The 14014-nt window shown below is 51.1% G+C and overlaps 1 protein-coding gene across 1 annotated transcript; it reads left to right on the top strand.

Moving 5' to 3' along the window:
• The first annotated feature begins 1816 nt into the window (after nt 1-1816).
• TMEM238 (transmembrane protein 238) lies at nt 1817-9859 on the top strand. Its single transcript, XM_015414414.1, has 2 exons — nt 1817-2648; nt 9628-9859. The coding sequence occupies exon 1, from the start codon at nt 2290-2292 to the stop codon at nt 2644-2646; it is 357 nt and encodes a 118-aa protein (XP_015269900.1). The 5' UTR covers nt 1817-2289; the 3' UTR covers nt 2647-2648; nt 9628-9859.
• Nucleotides 9860-14014: the final 4155 nt, after the last annotated feature.

Below are 14014 nucleotides of genomic sequence, written 5' to 3' on the forward strand. Positions count from 1 at the left end.
CAGGCCGGCTTATATTCCCTCAGAACCCACCACCCAAAACACACACCCACTTCCCGATAGGCTATTTACAGTGACCGAGAGACCTATTGGCCTCACGGTCTGGAACCTAGCCCTCTGATAGGGCGGGCTAGGATCCTCCTGGCCCATTGTCTTTAGGTGCGAAGCTTGAGGTTTGTCCCTGGACAAGTCTGGACATGCCCGGCCATGTCAGGGCTGGATACACTACAGTTCCACAGGGGAGAGGGACAAAGAGGTTGCGGCAAAGGCATCACGGAAGGGGGGGGGACTGAAGCAGGGATTTATATTAAGTGATGTGGCATCATGCAGGTGTTCTGAGATGAGGCCGTTCCAGGCATCAAGAGCAGCGAAGGAGGAAGGGTGGAGGAGCTCTTAGAAGCAGCGAGAGGCCTGTGGAGTGCAGAGGGTGCTGCAACCAGAACAGCAAAGGTCACAGACAAGATTGTCTCCGGATATAAGAACAAAGGGGCAGGGAGAGCAAGGCCACAGCTCATGCAGGGCTTTGGAGATCAGGGTGTTGTGCTAGGTTCAGGAGAGGGAAAGAAGGGTCAGAGGACAGGGCATCACAAAAACACACTGAGGATCAGGCCACATGTGATACGTGTGCATTGGGTCCCCGAGAAAAGTATTGTGTGTCATTTCCTGCAGGGTGGTACAATCACTTCCCCAGCACCAGTGCACTGTGGTTTTTAGGGGAATTGAAGATTCTTCTGCAGGCTGGAAACAGCAACTCTGAAATAGGAACTGGGCAGTGGAAAGATGCTCAGTGCAATCCTAAAAAGAAGAAGAGATTGGATTTATACCCCACCCTTCACTTGGAGTCTCAGAGTGGCTTACAAACTCCTTTCCCTTCCCCTCCCCACAACAGACACCCTGTGAGGTGGGTGGGGCTGAGAGAGCTCTGACACAAACTGCTCTTTTTCAAGGACAGCTGTGCCAGAGCTTGTGACTGACCCAAGGTCACATCAGCAGGTGCAAGTGGAGGAGTGGGGAATCAAACCCGGTTCTTCCAGATTAGACCCGTGTTCCTAACCACTACACCAAACTGGCTCTAAGCAGAAAGCCCCACTCAGTTCAAAGGAATTTAGTCCCTTGGGATTGTGTTTTAGGGCAGAAACCTTGCTGGAAGTACGGCTGCATGGGCAGAGGCACCGTGTTTGCACAGGCTCCTTCAAAAACATACGCCGTGCAATGCATTTCTGCACATTAACTGCTGTAAACACCCAGAACTCACCAGTGTCTTCACCACACCCCTTCCAACTTTTTCCCAGCCTCTGATTGGCTGATTGCACAAAAGTTAACCAGGAAGCTTTTTTATTATTATTATTGTGTCCTATGGATTGGATCAACGCATTCTCGAAGTATGTGTGTGAGAGACCAAGCTCTCAAAAGGGTGAGGCTCTTTTTATGACTTGGCTGTGCCTGTTAGGAAGGGAGGGGGGAGGAGAGGAGAAGGACTCCTGGGTCTCCTCTGGGGGAAACAAGGTGCACGGCCTCCTGTGCCTTCTTTGGAGCAAGAACAAGTTGTACTAACCAAGGGAGAGCTGAAGGGACAAAGTAACCCAGACTTCCAAACCGTGGAGGAATTTTGTGGCAGCTTAAAGATGAATGCTTTTTTAAAAAAAACTCTAGCACCGAGAGACCGCTTAGAGCGATGCATGTCAGACCACGGGCACCTGAAAAAGCAGGTGCACGTCTGTGAACCCGAGTGCTGACAGTAAGGTGCCAAAGGATGCCACAGCAGTCTTGGGGGGGGGGGAGCTGGGTCCCCTGGAAAGGGTTTAGAACTGGTTATCTCATGGGGGAGAGTGGCACTGGGCGCCCGGAGAATTCCAGGCTTCTCAGGGGAAGGTAGAGTTAATTCCTCCGATACCTGTTTTGGTCCCTCCCCTCTAGAACTGGTTGGACGGCTTTGCCAGGTCTCTTCCCCGGGGCCGCTCCTTCTCTTCCTTCTCTGGACCTGGGGAGGCCCTTCACCTTTTCCCCCTCCTTTTCTTTCTTTCTTTTTTTGAAACCAACTAACAAGGCTTTGTCTGTGGGTCCTACGCAGGCCCTCTCCCCCTCCTTTCTGAAATTGCCTCTTTGGTTACCTCTGGGACCTGCTCTTTTGTCCCCTACCCAGGTTAGCTAGCCTCCCCCCCCCTCTCTCTCCCTCTCCCCCCCTCTGTCTCACCTCCAGCCTGTCTAATCTCACTCTCTCAGCCTGCATCTCACCCCTCCAAACCAGGTGCTGAAGAAAGGTGCTCACGCACCCACTGGCCCCCCCATCCCATGGGGTCTTCTGGACTGGGCCGTTGTCGGCTGGCATTGGTCTTTGCAGTGCTCATGGACGCTGCGGGCACAGGAGCCCTCCTGACGGGCATCTTTGCCCGGCTACGCCTCCGAGGCCGGGATTTTGGGGACCTTTTGATATACTCGGGTGCAGTGCTGGTGTTTCTGAGCCTGCTGGGCTGGATCATGTGGTACACGGGCAACATTGAGATCGCCCCTGAAGAGCTGGCGAGGGACTACGGCGCCAAGGGAGGCACGCTGGCCCGGCTCGCCAGGAAGATCTCACGGACTTGGTCTCGGCGCCAGAGCAGTGGGCTGGCCATGAGGACGGTGTCGAGCAGCCGGGAAGCAGCGTAAAGGTAACGTGGTTGCCCCCTGGCTGGTTTTCTTGGGCCTGTTCCTTACAGCCATTAAGAGGGTCAGCTTTAGGGCTGCCAACCTCCAGGTCAGGCCTGGAGGACTCTCAGAATTACAGCTGATCTCCAGATGACAGAGATCAGTTCCCCTGGAGAAAATGGCTGCTTTGTAGGGTTGATTCTATGGCACTGGACCCTCCCCAGCTGCCCCCCCCCAGCTCCAGGACTTTCCCAACTTAGAGTTGGCATCCTTCTGAGCAGGCCACTGTGTCTATGCCTTTAACAGCCACTTGACAGACAAATGTTAGCTGGGAATGTTTCCCTTCGTGCAGTGAAAAACCTGGCCTCCAGATTTCTGTTCCCCAAGCTGCTCTGAAAAGCACAAGGACAGGTGACAGATTTTTTTGTGGCCATTTGGCAACTTTGACAGCCACCTGAACATTCTTGTGGGCGAGGAGACATCTGTCTTCACCTCCCCCGTTCATTTGTCAGACAATTTATGGTGTCTGGATCAGGCCCGTAGCCGGGATTTTTAAAGTCGGGGGGCATTTAAATTTCTTAGGGGGCACTGGCTAACCAAATTAATCCCGTGTCGCCCTGGGCTGGATGGGAAGTCAGGGGGCTTTGTCAGCATGTCGGGGGGCCTAGCCCCGAGATGCCCCACGGTAGCAATTACCCGCAGTTAGGGTGATGGAAGAGCAGTCAGAAGGTGGGTACACCCCCACCATTTGGGGTTCCGACCAGCATTTGCACTGACCGGGATGGCCCAGGTAACCCCGATCTTGTCAGATCCTGGAAGCTAAGCAGAGTCAGCCCTGGTTAGCACTTGCCTGGGAGACCCCCGAGGAAGCCCAGAGCGGCTACACAGAGGCGGGCAATGGCCAACCAATCATAAGTGGGCTACCACTTGACAACGCCCTCCACACCCAGCTGGCATTTATGACTGTGCGTGAGGGGCGAGTAGCGATTCTAGACCAATTGACAGAGCACAGAACGGCAATGGGTTTAGCAGCCTGACCTAGAGCGAGTTCTCTACGCAGCCATTGAAGTCAGAGGCACCTTAGTGGGAATCCTCACGATCCACTCACCTAGTATAGTTTGAAGTCTGTTGTGATATTAGGGTTGCCAACCTCCAGGTGGTGGCTGGAGACATCCTGCTGTTACAGCTGGTCCCCGGGTGACAGAGATGAGTTCACCTGGAGAAAATGGCCGCTTTGGAAGGCGGACTCTATGGCGTCATACCCCACTGAAGTCCCTCTCACCCCAAACTCTGCCCTCCTCAGGCTCCACCTCCAAAATCTCCAGGTGCTTCCCAACCAGGAGCTGGCATTCCTAACCGGGAGCGGTCAACCCTGTGTGTTATATCTGCCCTGCCCACATATCTTCCTCACCCCCTGGCCTTTCAGAAATCCCTGAGCCTTCCCAGGCAGCGCTACTACGGGAGGGCCTGTAGTGACAGAGCGCCCGCTTTGCCTGGGGAAAGTCTCAGGTAAAGTTCCTGGCAGGTCCATTGTCAGGATCCCAAGGTCGCTGGGCTCAAAAGGTTTCTGAAGTTAGGGTTGTCAACCTCTAAGTGAGACCTGGAGATCTAGGATTATAACTGATCTCCGACTCCAGATGACCGAGCTTCAGTTCTGCTGAAGAAAATGGCGCCTCCGGAGAGTGGACTCCCCTCCCCAAACCCTGCCCCTCCAGGACTGTCCTGACCCAGTGTTTGCAACCCTGCTCTGAAGAGCCATGGCCAGCCAGAGGAGGCAATGCCAGGCTCCTTAGAGAGCTTCCTGAATTCGTATGTTTAAAGCCAAGTTGGTTGTCAGAATACATTTGAGAGCATTTTGTCTAGCCGCAGGTTCCAGTGGCTTTATAAAGATGTTCAACATGATTAATTGGGGATGCCATGTTTGTTTACTGGCAGAGTTCCTGTGCTCTTAGCAAGGGCAGAAATTCAGCTAGCTAAGATTTTCTTGCTGCTTCCACCGCCTGCCACGCAAAGCTGTTCAGTTTCTGTCCATCCATTTTTCCTCTCAGCACACAATGTTCCCTCTAAGCTGAGTTAGTGCGAGCTAGCTCACCGTTTTTTAGCCTCCGGCTCACAGATTTTTGTCTTAGCTCAGGAAGGAGGGCTCCAGAGCAAACTAATTTATGCAGCACTTGAATCGCTCGCTCACAACTTTAATGCCAGTAGCTCACAAAGTAGCATTGTTGCTCACAAGACTCCACAGCTTAGAGGGAACATTGGTTGTGATTAAGAGTGGTGGACTCTAATCTGGAGAACTGGGTTTGATTTCTCACTCCTCCACATGCAGCCAGCTGGGTGACCTCGGATCAGTCACAGTTCTCTCAGCTCTCTCAGCCCCACCCATCTCACAGGGCAGTGGTGGTGAACCTATGGCACGGTTGCCAGAGGTGGCACTCAGAGCCCTCTCTGTGGGCACGCGTGCCATCGCCCCAGCCAGGCCCAGAGCGTCATTAAAGTGTCGAATTCTCTGCCAAATAATTTCAAGTAAATGAAAGCATTTGGGATTGCTTTCCTTACTTTGTTTGGATCATCTTAAGTTAATGTATGAGGATTTTTTTCTAAAGTACAACCTCAGTATTCAGGTTAAATTGCCATGTTGGCACTTTGCGATAAGTAAGTGGGTTTGGGGTCGCAGTTTGGGCACTCGGTCTCTAAAAGGTTAGCCATCACTGTCACAGGGTGTCTGTTGTAGGGAGAGGAAGGAAAGGAGATTGTAAACTGCTCTGAAACTCTGCATGAAGGGTGGGGTATAAATCCAACTCTTCTTCTTCCTCTTCCTCTTGTTAGTCACATTGGGGAAGAACATAAAATACCTAATTTCCAAATGCAGTTATCTTGTGGCATATAGATTCCTCTGTTCTAAAGCTTTGAAGGGAATTTAATAAAGTTCCCATGTTTAGCTACAAAAATGCAAGTCACTAGATCATGGGAAAGCAAGCTTACCCCTGCCATAAATATGGAGGCTTCCAAGCGAAAAGAAATATTAATAGCAGTCAAAGTCACTGCACAGATTAGAAATTTCTCTTATTCATAGAAGAATTTTGTGCAGCTTTAATTTGTGCATTTATTTTGTCAGCTATTAAAATCTCACATCTCATGTCATACCGGAATTTATACAAAAATATCTTTCCTTTTTGTTGTTTATTGACTCGAGAGATTTAAGATTATCTAGCTGTTTATCTACCTGTCCATCCAACCATTCAGTAAGTTGTCTTTTGCACTTCATCAAATGGGCATAAAGCGTTGTAACTCTGCAATATAGATATTACATTGTATGTTAGCCAACTCTGGGTACCTTTGATTGTCTTGCTGAAATCCGCACATTGCTTGCTATATTGTAACACCTCATACGGAGACTGAGGGATATTTGTTTATTTACTTACTTGCTTCATACCCCACCTTTCTCTCCCATGGGAACTGAGAGCCAGTTTACATTGTTCTCATCTCTTCCTTTTGATCCTCACAACAACCCTGGGAAGTAGGTTAAACCAGGGCTATTTTTGGGCAGGAACGCACAGGAACGGAGTTCCGGCTGGCTCCCAAGTTGGCCACACCCAGCAGGAACTCATTAGCATAATAGGCCACACACAACTAGGGCTGCCAAATGCAGCCGGGGGGCGGGGAATCCCCCGTTTCGGAGCCCCGATTCCCGACGCGCCGGAATCGGGGCCCGGGGGAACCCCGCCCCCGGTGTGCGCGTCACTAGCAAGTGACGTAGGCACGCTGGGCACGCTGGGGGCGCGGCCACGGTCATACGAGGGAAAACTCCGTGATTGGCCCGGGAGTCCCCCGCTAAGGAGGAAGGTAACACTTGGCAACCCTAATGCATAGACCACATCTTTTCCCCCATGCCCTTCTGAATGGCCCAAGGTCACCCGGCAAACTTTGAAGGCAGAGTGGAGGATTTGAACCTGTACCCCAGGTCCTGCATTGCTTTTGAGTTTTCAAAGCAGTAGTCTTCACAACAACCCTGTAAGGTAGAGGGATATTATTATTCCCATGTTACAGATGGCCAGCCTGTGTCCAGGAAAGTGACTTGCCCAAGGCTGGCCCATGATGTTGAAGGCAGAGGGAAGATGCAAACCAGGGACTTCAAATCCCGTAGCTCCTGGTCTCTGTGTTAACTCCTGTTCCTGTTTTTGAACAAAGCACAAATATGCATTTCCTGTGTATTTGGGAGCAGGGCCTCCTCGAGGCCTGGATCTTGAAGCAGCAAAGGCTGGAATAATTTCCTCATAAGAGAAGGCTGGCCATCTCTCCAACCTGGAATAGAAAGGAACAGGTCGGCTGTCTGTCTCTGTCTGTCCTGGGCTAGCCAAGGGCTTCTTAGCACCCTCCCTTTGAATGGTTTCTGCCTCAGAGAGAGTTGCTGGTTTGGGCTATTCTTACTGGCCCTACTCCCGTGCTTTAACAGTAGTCCAGCATGCCGAAATCTAGTAGGCAAAGGTTTTTCTGGGTAGCCTTATCCGGGGGGGGGGGGGAGGCTTCTCCTGCTATGTTTTGATGTGTCAAACTGGTGTGAGAGAGTCAGGAATGGAGCCTTCAACTTTTTTTAAAAAATGAACGCTTCTCCCCACCATACGTATAATTGTCTTATGGAACGCAGTGCCCCAGGGTGTGTGTGTTTTGTTAAAGGGCCTTAGATAGATTCATTGAGGGTGAGTGTTAGTCATGGTAGCCAAACAGAATCTCCATGTTCAGAAGCAGTACACTTCTAAGCACCGGTTGCTAGTAGGGATGCCAGCCTCCAGGTGGGACCTGGGGATCCCCTGGAATGGAGGAGGAGGAGATTGGATTTATACCCTGCCCTTTACTCAGATTCTCAGAGTGGCTTACAACCTCCGTCCCTTCCTCTCCCCACAACAGACACCCGGTGAGGTAGCCGGGGCTGAGAGAGCTCTGAGCTCATTGTGACTGGCCCAAGGTCACCCAGCGGGCTTCATATGGAGAAGTGGGGAATCAAAACCAGTTCTCCAAATTAGAGTCCACCACTCTTAACCACTACACCAAGCAGCTAATCTCCAGACTACAGAGATCAGTTCCCCTGGAGAAAATGGGTGCTGGGGAGGGCAGACCCTGTGGGATTGTACCCTGCTGAGGTCCGTCTTCCCCAGGCTCTGTCCCCAAATCTCCAGGAGTTTCCCAGCCTGGATCTGGCACCCCTACCCGCTTACCCCCCACCAGGGCAGCCCTAGAACTTGCTAGGGACAACCAGCTGTCCTTAGACCCCATTGTTGCAAAGAGGGTGACGAATCTTCCCTTTGGTCTGTCTGATATTCTTAGGCCTGCTTGGAGAGCCGCAGCTCTGCCTTTCCCTTCTGCTTGGTTACTTCCCTTTGTCCCTCTTTCAACAGCTTCGTCAAAACTTTCAGTGTTTCATGACCTGAAACCAGAGACAGCCGATGCTGGTTTTGTCTCATCAGTTGAAAGGAGACACGCTTCCCACCCACCCCCAGCCTGTTACCTCATTGCCTGCCTGTTCTTGTATCCCACCTAAGGCAGGTCTGCTCGACTCGTGGCCTTCCCAGCTGAACCCAGGCGGGCCTCCCTGCCATACAGGGCAGCTCAGTGATGTGTCCATAACCACCTGGTTGTCAGGTCTGTGAAAACACAGAGGTTGTTAAGCACTAGAGGTGGGCCCTATACATGGCTGGTGCGGGTTGCCTTCATCTTGGGGCAGGGGACATCATAGGTTTGACCTGAGGCTACGTTTTTAAAGACTTTATGGAATCTATGCATACCATAGAGTTTGAGGGGAATCTTAGAGCATCACGCTAACTTGATGACATCACTTTCAAAGTGATGTTGCGGTATCGGAACAATACGTATGCAGGGGTCGTTTCGTAGAAAAAGAGCTAGGGGAACTCATTAGCATAATAGGCCACACCCAGCAGGAACTCATTAGGATAATAGGCCACACCCAGCAGGAACTCATTAGGATAATAGGCCACACCCAGCAGGAACTCATTAGGATAATAGGCCACACCCAGCAGGAACTCATTAGGATAATAGGCCACACCCAGCAGGAACTCATTAGGATAATAGGCCACACCCAGCAGGAACTCATTAGGATAATAGGCCACACCCAGCAGGAACTCATTAGGATAATAGGCCACACCCAGCAGGAACTCATTAGGATAATAGGCCACACCCAGCAGGAACTCATTAGGATAATAGGCCACACCCAGCAGGAACTCATTAGGATAATAGGCCACACCCAGCAGGAACTCATTAGGATAATAGGCCACACCCAGCAGGAACTCATTAGGATAATAGGCCACACCCAGCAGGAACTCATTAGGATAATAGGCCACACCCAACAGCAGAAACTCATTAGCAGATTAGGCCACACCCCTGACAGCACAGCTCATTAGCACATTAGGCCGCACCCACGTTACCAGAAGTGTGGTTATCCAGCCACACCCACCTTTTGCTTGTTATTCTGTTTACCTTGTTTGTTGTCAAAACCCAGGGCCTTTTTTTGTAGCAGGAACTCTTTTGCATGTTAGGCCTCACACCCCTAATGTAGCCAATCCTAATGCGTTTCTGCTGCTGGGTGTGGCCTATTATGCTAATGAGTTCCTGCTGGGCTTTTTCTACAAAAAGAGCCCTGGCTCTAATCCCTATACGATCCCTTCCTAAGAACTGAAGTTGCTAAGGAATCCTGGCCTGGTGTGCTTTGGGGTTCTTAACATCAGTTTGATTCTGTGGTATCTCACACCAGAGCGACAGAAGCTAGCTGAGAAATGGCAACTGTACCAAAACAAACCAGCCAACCATAGTACCAGCTCTTTACCATGAGAATCCTTCTATTCCCTTCTAAAGAATAGGAGGATGTTGTCTACTGAGGTTCGTTCCCCACCCCCAGTGCCACACTCTCCAGTTCCTGCACTCAAGTTCTACACTGGCGCACCTTGGTGTCATCCCATTCTCAATTCGATCTCCATCTGTTCTTTTTCTCAGGTGACCACCCACACCAAGTTTTGTGGTTAACAGAAGGAGCTTGTATGAAGGATGGATGAACTCGCCAGCACGGATGATGTTATTCTGCCAGTACCGGAGCTGACCTTTGGCCCACCGAATACCAAACCAGATTGCGGGACGCCTCTCTCCCCAGTCTGACCTGAAGCCACGCCCCCTCCGCAACAAGGATTTTTTTGTGCGAATTCTGCTTTGCAATTTCAAAAACCTTTCTTTTCAGTACCATGGCCTGTGTTCATTCATTTCCACTGCAAGCTGGCTGCAGTGCTGTGGAAGCAGGGGTTTTATCTTTGCCCCAGGGTGGGGTGCCTATGCCTTTAGCAATGGGTTGCCAACTCCAGGTAGGGCCTGGAGATCTCCTGCTATTAACAACCGATCTCCAGATAATAGAGATCAGTTCCCCTGAAGAAAATGGCTGCTTTGGAGGGGTGGACTCTGTGGCACTGTACACTGCTGAGGTCCCTGCCCTCCCCAGGCTCCCCCCCCTCCCCCCCCAAATCTCCAAGTATTTCTCTGGTGAGGCTACTTTAACATGTGCACATACCCCAGAAATTCAGTTTGTTTCCTCTCCAGTGACAATCTAGAAAGCGGCCTCTGCCACCTTTGTGCTCGTCATACAGCTGCTGAAAAACAGGAGCCCCGAGTGGGTGGGATGAGGAGGGGCGACACTCTAGGGTGGTCAGGAACCGAGGCTCCTGGGATGTCTGGAAAGGGATATACAGACTGAGGGGTCCAAGACTACCTAAATAAGCATAAAACTAAACTCTTTTATTGAAGGAGGTCAAGGTACATAGAGATTGCCCTATCAGGTTGTTCTTCCACCACCTGTTGTCCAATCAGTGCTGGCTCCCGTTCAGCTGCCAGCGTTCCCGCTTATGAAACTGGTGGCGGGGGCGCATCCGGTGCTGGTGGCGGAGGCGCATCCGGGGCTGGGGGTGGCGGCGCCTCCGGGGCTGGGGGCGGCAGAGCAGCTGGAGCTGGCGGCGGTGCTTCCAGAGCTGGGGGTGGCGGTTCTGGGCTTGGTGGCGGTGTTTCTGGGCTTAGCGGCGGTGGTTCTGGGCTTGGTCCCGGGCTCATTTCTAGGCTCGGTTCTGGGCTCCACTGTCGCTGCATCCTGAGTTCCTCCAGCTCCACGGGCTCGGGGCTCCATCCCACCTGCTTAGAGCCTCGTCTTTGTGTCCAAGAGTCTTCGGCCTGTAGGGACGCAGTCCCCTCTTGGGGCTCTGAGTCTGCCATGCTCTCGTCATCCAAGAGTCTGACCAGGTAATCGTCTATGTTGCCTTCACTCACTGGCCCCTCAGACAGTCTTTCTTTCCTTTGGAACTCTCTAAATTTGCTATAAGGAGAAGAAGCAAACCAGGACTCAGTGTGGGGTGGGGGGTTTCCCCGGAATGCAAGGCTTTATGAGCTTGGGTAAGACACTGGCTCCCTCTCCCCTACAGCAAGCTGACCCAAGGGCTCTGGTTAATGTACAAGGGCCAAATTGCTCGTGGCGTGGGGGGTGGGGAGTCTGTGATCAGAACCCTGATGTATAATTTAGCTGCTAAAAGCAGTTGCAGAAGGCTGTGATACGGATCAGGGCCATGATGCTGGGAGGAGGAGGGGTATATCAGTGTCCCTCCGTGCTGTTTTCCTTAGAACAGAAATGCTACCCACTTCTTCTCGATACGGCTTTAAGTTCTGTACGGGGAAAAAGACAGACACAATATGGGCGCCTGTCTTTTTTCTCTACCAGGCCTTAAAGCAGACGGGAGGGGGCATTTTTATCTGTGAAATCACATGGGAACTGATAGAGTTACTTCTCTCCTTTCCCCCTTCCCATCACCCCTACCTGATTTATTTGCAGTGACATTACACATCACCGGGATTCAGCCACAATAGCCGCCTGAGCCACTGGCAAAAATGGCCACTGTTTCCTCAAACAAGCTACCAAACCTTTTGTCATGGATAGGGCAAAGTAGCTTCCCCAACAACTATTTTTTTAAAAAACCCCAAAAGGCGAGAGAGTAGAGAACCAGATGAACCCACAAGAACAAACCTGGAAATACAAGTAATCCACCTCCCCCCCCCCAATAAATTTAGGCTATACAGAAACAACAATACTGATAGCTGTTACGGTACTTGTTGCTGATATTTCTAGTCATGCCCTGTGTATGTGTTTTTGAGATCTGCATTTTGTGTTTTCCCTTTGCACTTGCTGATTGGCTGTTATTACGCTTTCATTTTGTAAATTACGTTCTGTTAGCATAATGTCAGGAGCTGCGGTGGCTCAAGTGGTTAAGATGCTGAACTGCAGGCTGTGGAAGGTCGGTAGTTCAGCAGTTCGAGACCCGAGTGTGCCGCGTGACGGAGTGAGCTCCCGTCTCTAGTTCCAGCTCCTGCCAAACCTAGAAGTTTGAAAGCAAGAAATTGCAAGTAGATAAATAGGTACCACTTCAGTGGGAAGGTAGCAGCGTTCTGTGCGCCTTGGTGTTTAGTCATGCCAGCCACATGACCACGGAAACGTCTTTGGACAGCGCTGGCTCTTCGGCTTTGAAACAAAGATGAGCACCACAACCCTAGAGTCGGATTCGACTGGCTTTCGAGCAAGGGAAACATTTACCTAGCATAATGTTGGTGGGCAATAATAGGTCCAGGATAGATAAATGTTCTGCTTTACTGAATGAGTAATTCATTTCCGGGGATGTGGTGATGTCGGTGCACCCAGGTGGCTTTGAAGGGGGATTAGACAGTTCCAGGGAGGAGCGGTCCATCAGTGACCCTCTAGCCATGGTGAATCAAGGGAACCTCCAGGTCCAGAGGCAGTTAACGAGTGTTCGGAGGCAACACAAGGGAAGAGCCACCAGCTCTATGCCTTGTTTCTTTGGCCCTCTAGGACAACTGGCTGGCCATTAGGATGCTGGTCTCCATGGACCATTGGCTTGATCCAGTTGGGGTCTTCTTAGGTTTGCTAGCAAGGATATCAGTGTAGCTTTCCAGCTTCATGTATTTCTCTCGTTTCCAGCTTTGCTGGGATGGGGGGGGGAGCTGCTTTAACCATCAGTGGATGGCTATGCTTTTACAGCGGCATAGCATGGGAATTGACAACTTAGTGGATCAAAGCAAGAGTGAGTGTGGGTGTGTTGGGGGGGGGATCTGTGTTCTCTGTCATTTCTAGGGAAATGAACTCTGAGTAATTACACCCAAAAGCCTCATGCATATACCCTATGGGGCGGGGTGGCTAGTGGAGTAGAGGCTAGGAAGGATCCAGCCTTCCTCTGTTCTATCACAACCTCTGGGTTGGGTCACGAGTTTTCTTTGGCTTGCGAGTTCAAGTTCTAGCTGGCTGCGCAGTGGTGGCAGAAGTGGGAGAGGGTTTATAGCAGCAATCTAAACCCACTTGAGGTGAAGTTTGACTGGCGTGACTTCCTTTGCCTGTCATTTTTAGAACTGTGGAGATCATGCCCTCTTTAGCTCTTTCACGTAAGTATGGCTCCCAGCATGCGTTTCTCGGCCGGCCGGCCATGACAGTCTTGCTACTGGTTCTGGTATGTACCACACACAGGCAGCTCCTCAGATCGAGCCTTGAGCAGCTTGGGATCAGCATGCATCCATCCAGGGCTATTTTGGGGCAGGAACGCACAGGAACGGAGTTCCGGCTGGCTCCTGAGTTGGCCACACCCAGCAGGAACTCATTAGCATGATAGGCCACACCCAACAGCAGAAACTCATTAGGATTGGCTACATCAGGGGTGTGTGGCCTAACATGCAAAGGAGTTCCTGCTACAAAAAAAGGCCCTGGGTTTTGGCAAAATGATAAACAGAATAACAAGCAAAAGGTGGGTGTGGCTAGATGACCACACTTCTGGTAACATGGGGTGTGTGGCCTAATATGCTAATAGGCTGTGCTGTCAAGGGTGTGGCCTAATATGCTAATGAGTTCCTGCTGGGCTTTTTCTACCAAAAAAGCCCTGCATCCATCTATCACAGCCTAACAGTGTCCAGGGACTATTGATTAATCCTTGGCAATAGGGGTTTTTGTCGTTCTTTTGTGTCTGGAAGTCTGGTCATTGGCCTTCCTCTTGATGCCACTCATTTAACAGCCAGCTGTTCCAGGAGATGCAAAAGATGACTTTTGTTCATGTGGCATGAAAAGGAACACCAGCTGTCCCCTACACACACACACACACACACACACACTGCAGCCCAGCTCAAGGGGCCAATGCTGCCAACTGCTCCCAAAGGCCCCGTGACTTACCAGCCATAAAGGAGACACGCGCCAAAGATGATGATCACGACGCAGGTTCCGCCAAGGATCCCTGCATTGCGCCGTTGAGTAGCACCTGTCAAAGAAAAGCATCTGTCTTGATGAAGGAGACACCACCTCACC

The sequence above is a fragment of the Gekko japonicus genome, unplaced genomic scaffold (assembly GCF_001447785.1).
Source record: "Gekko japonicus isolate JY-2015 unplaced genomic scaffold, Gekko_japonicus_V1.1 scaffold243, whole genome shotgun sequence".
NCBI classification, from domain to species: Eukaryota; Metazoa; Chordata; class Lepidosauria; order Squamata; family Gekkonidae; genus Gekko; species Gekko japonicus.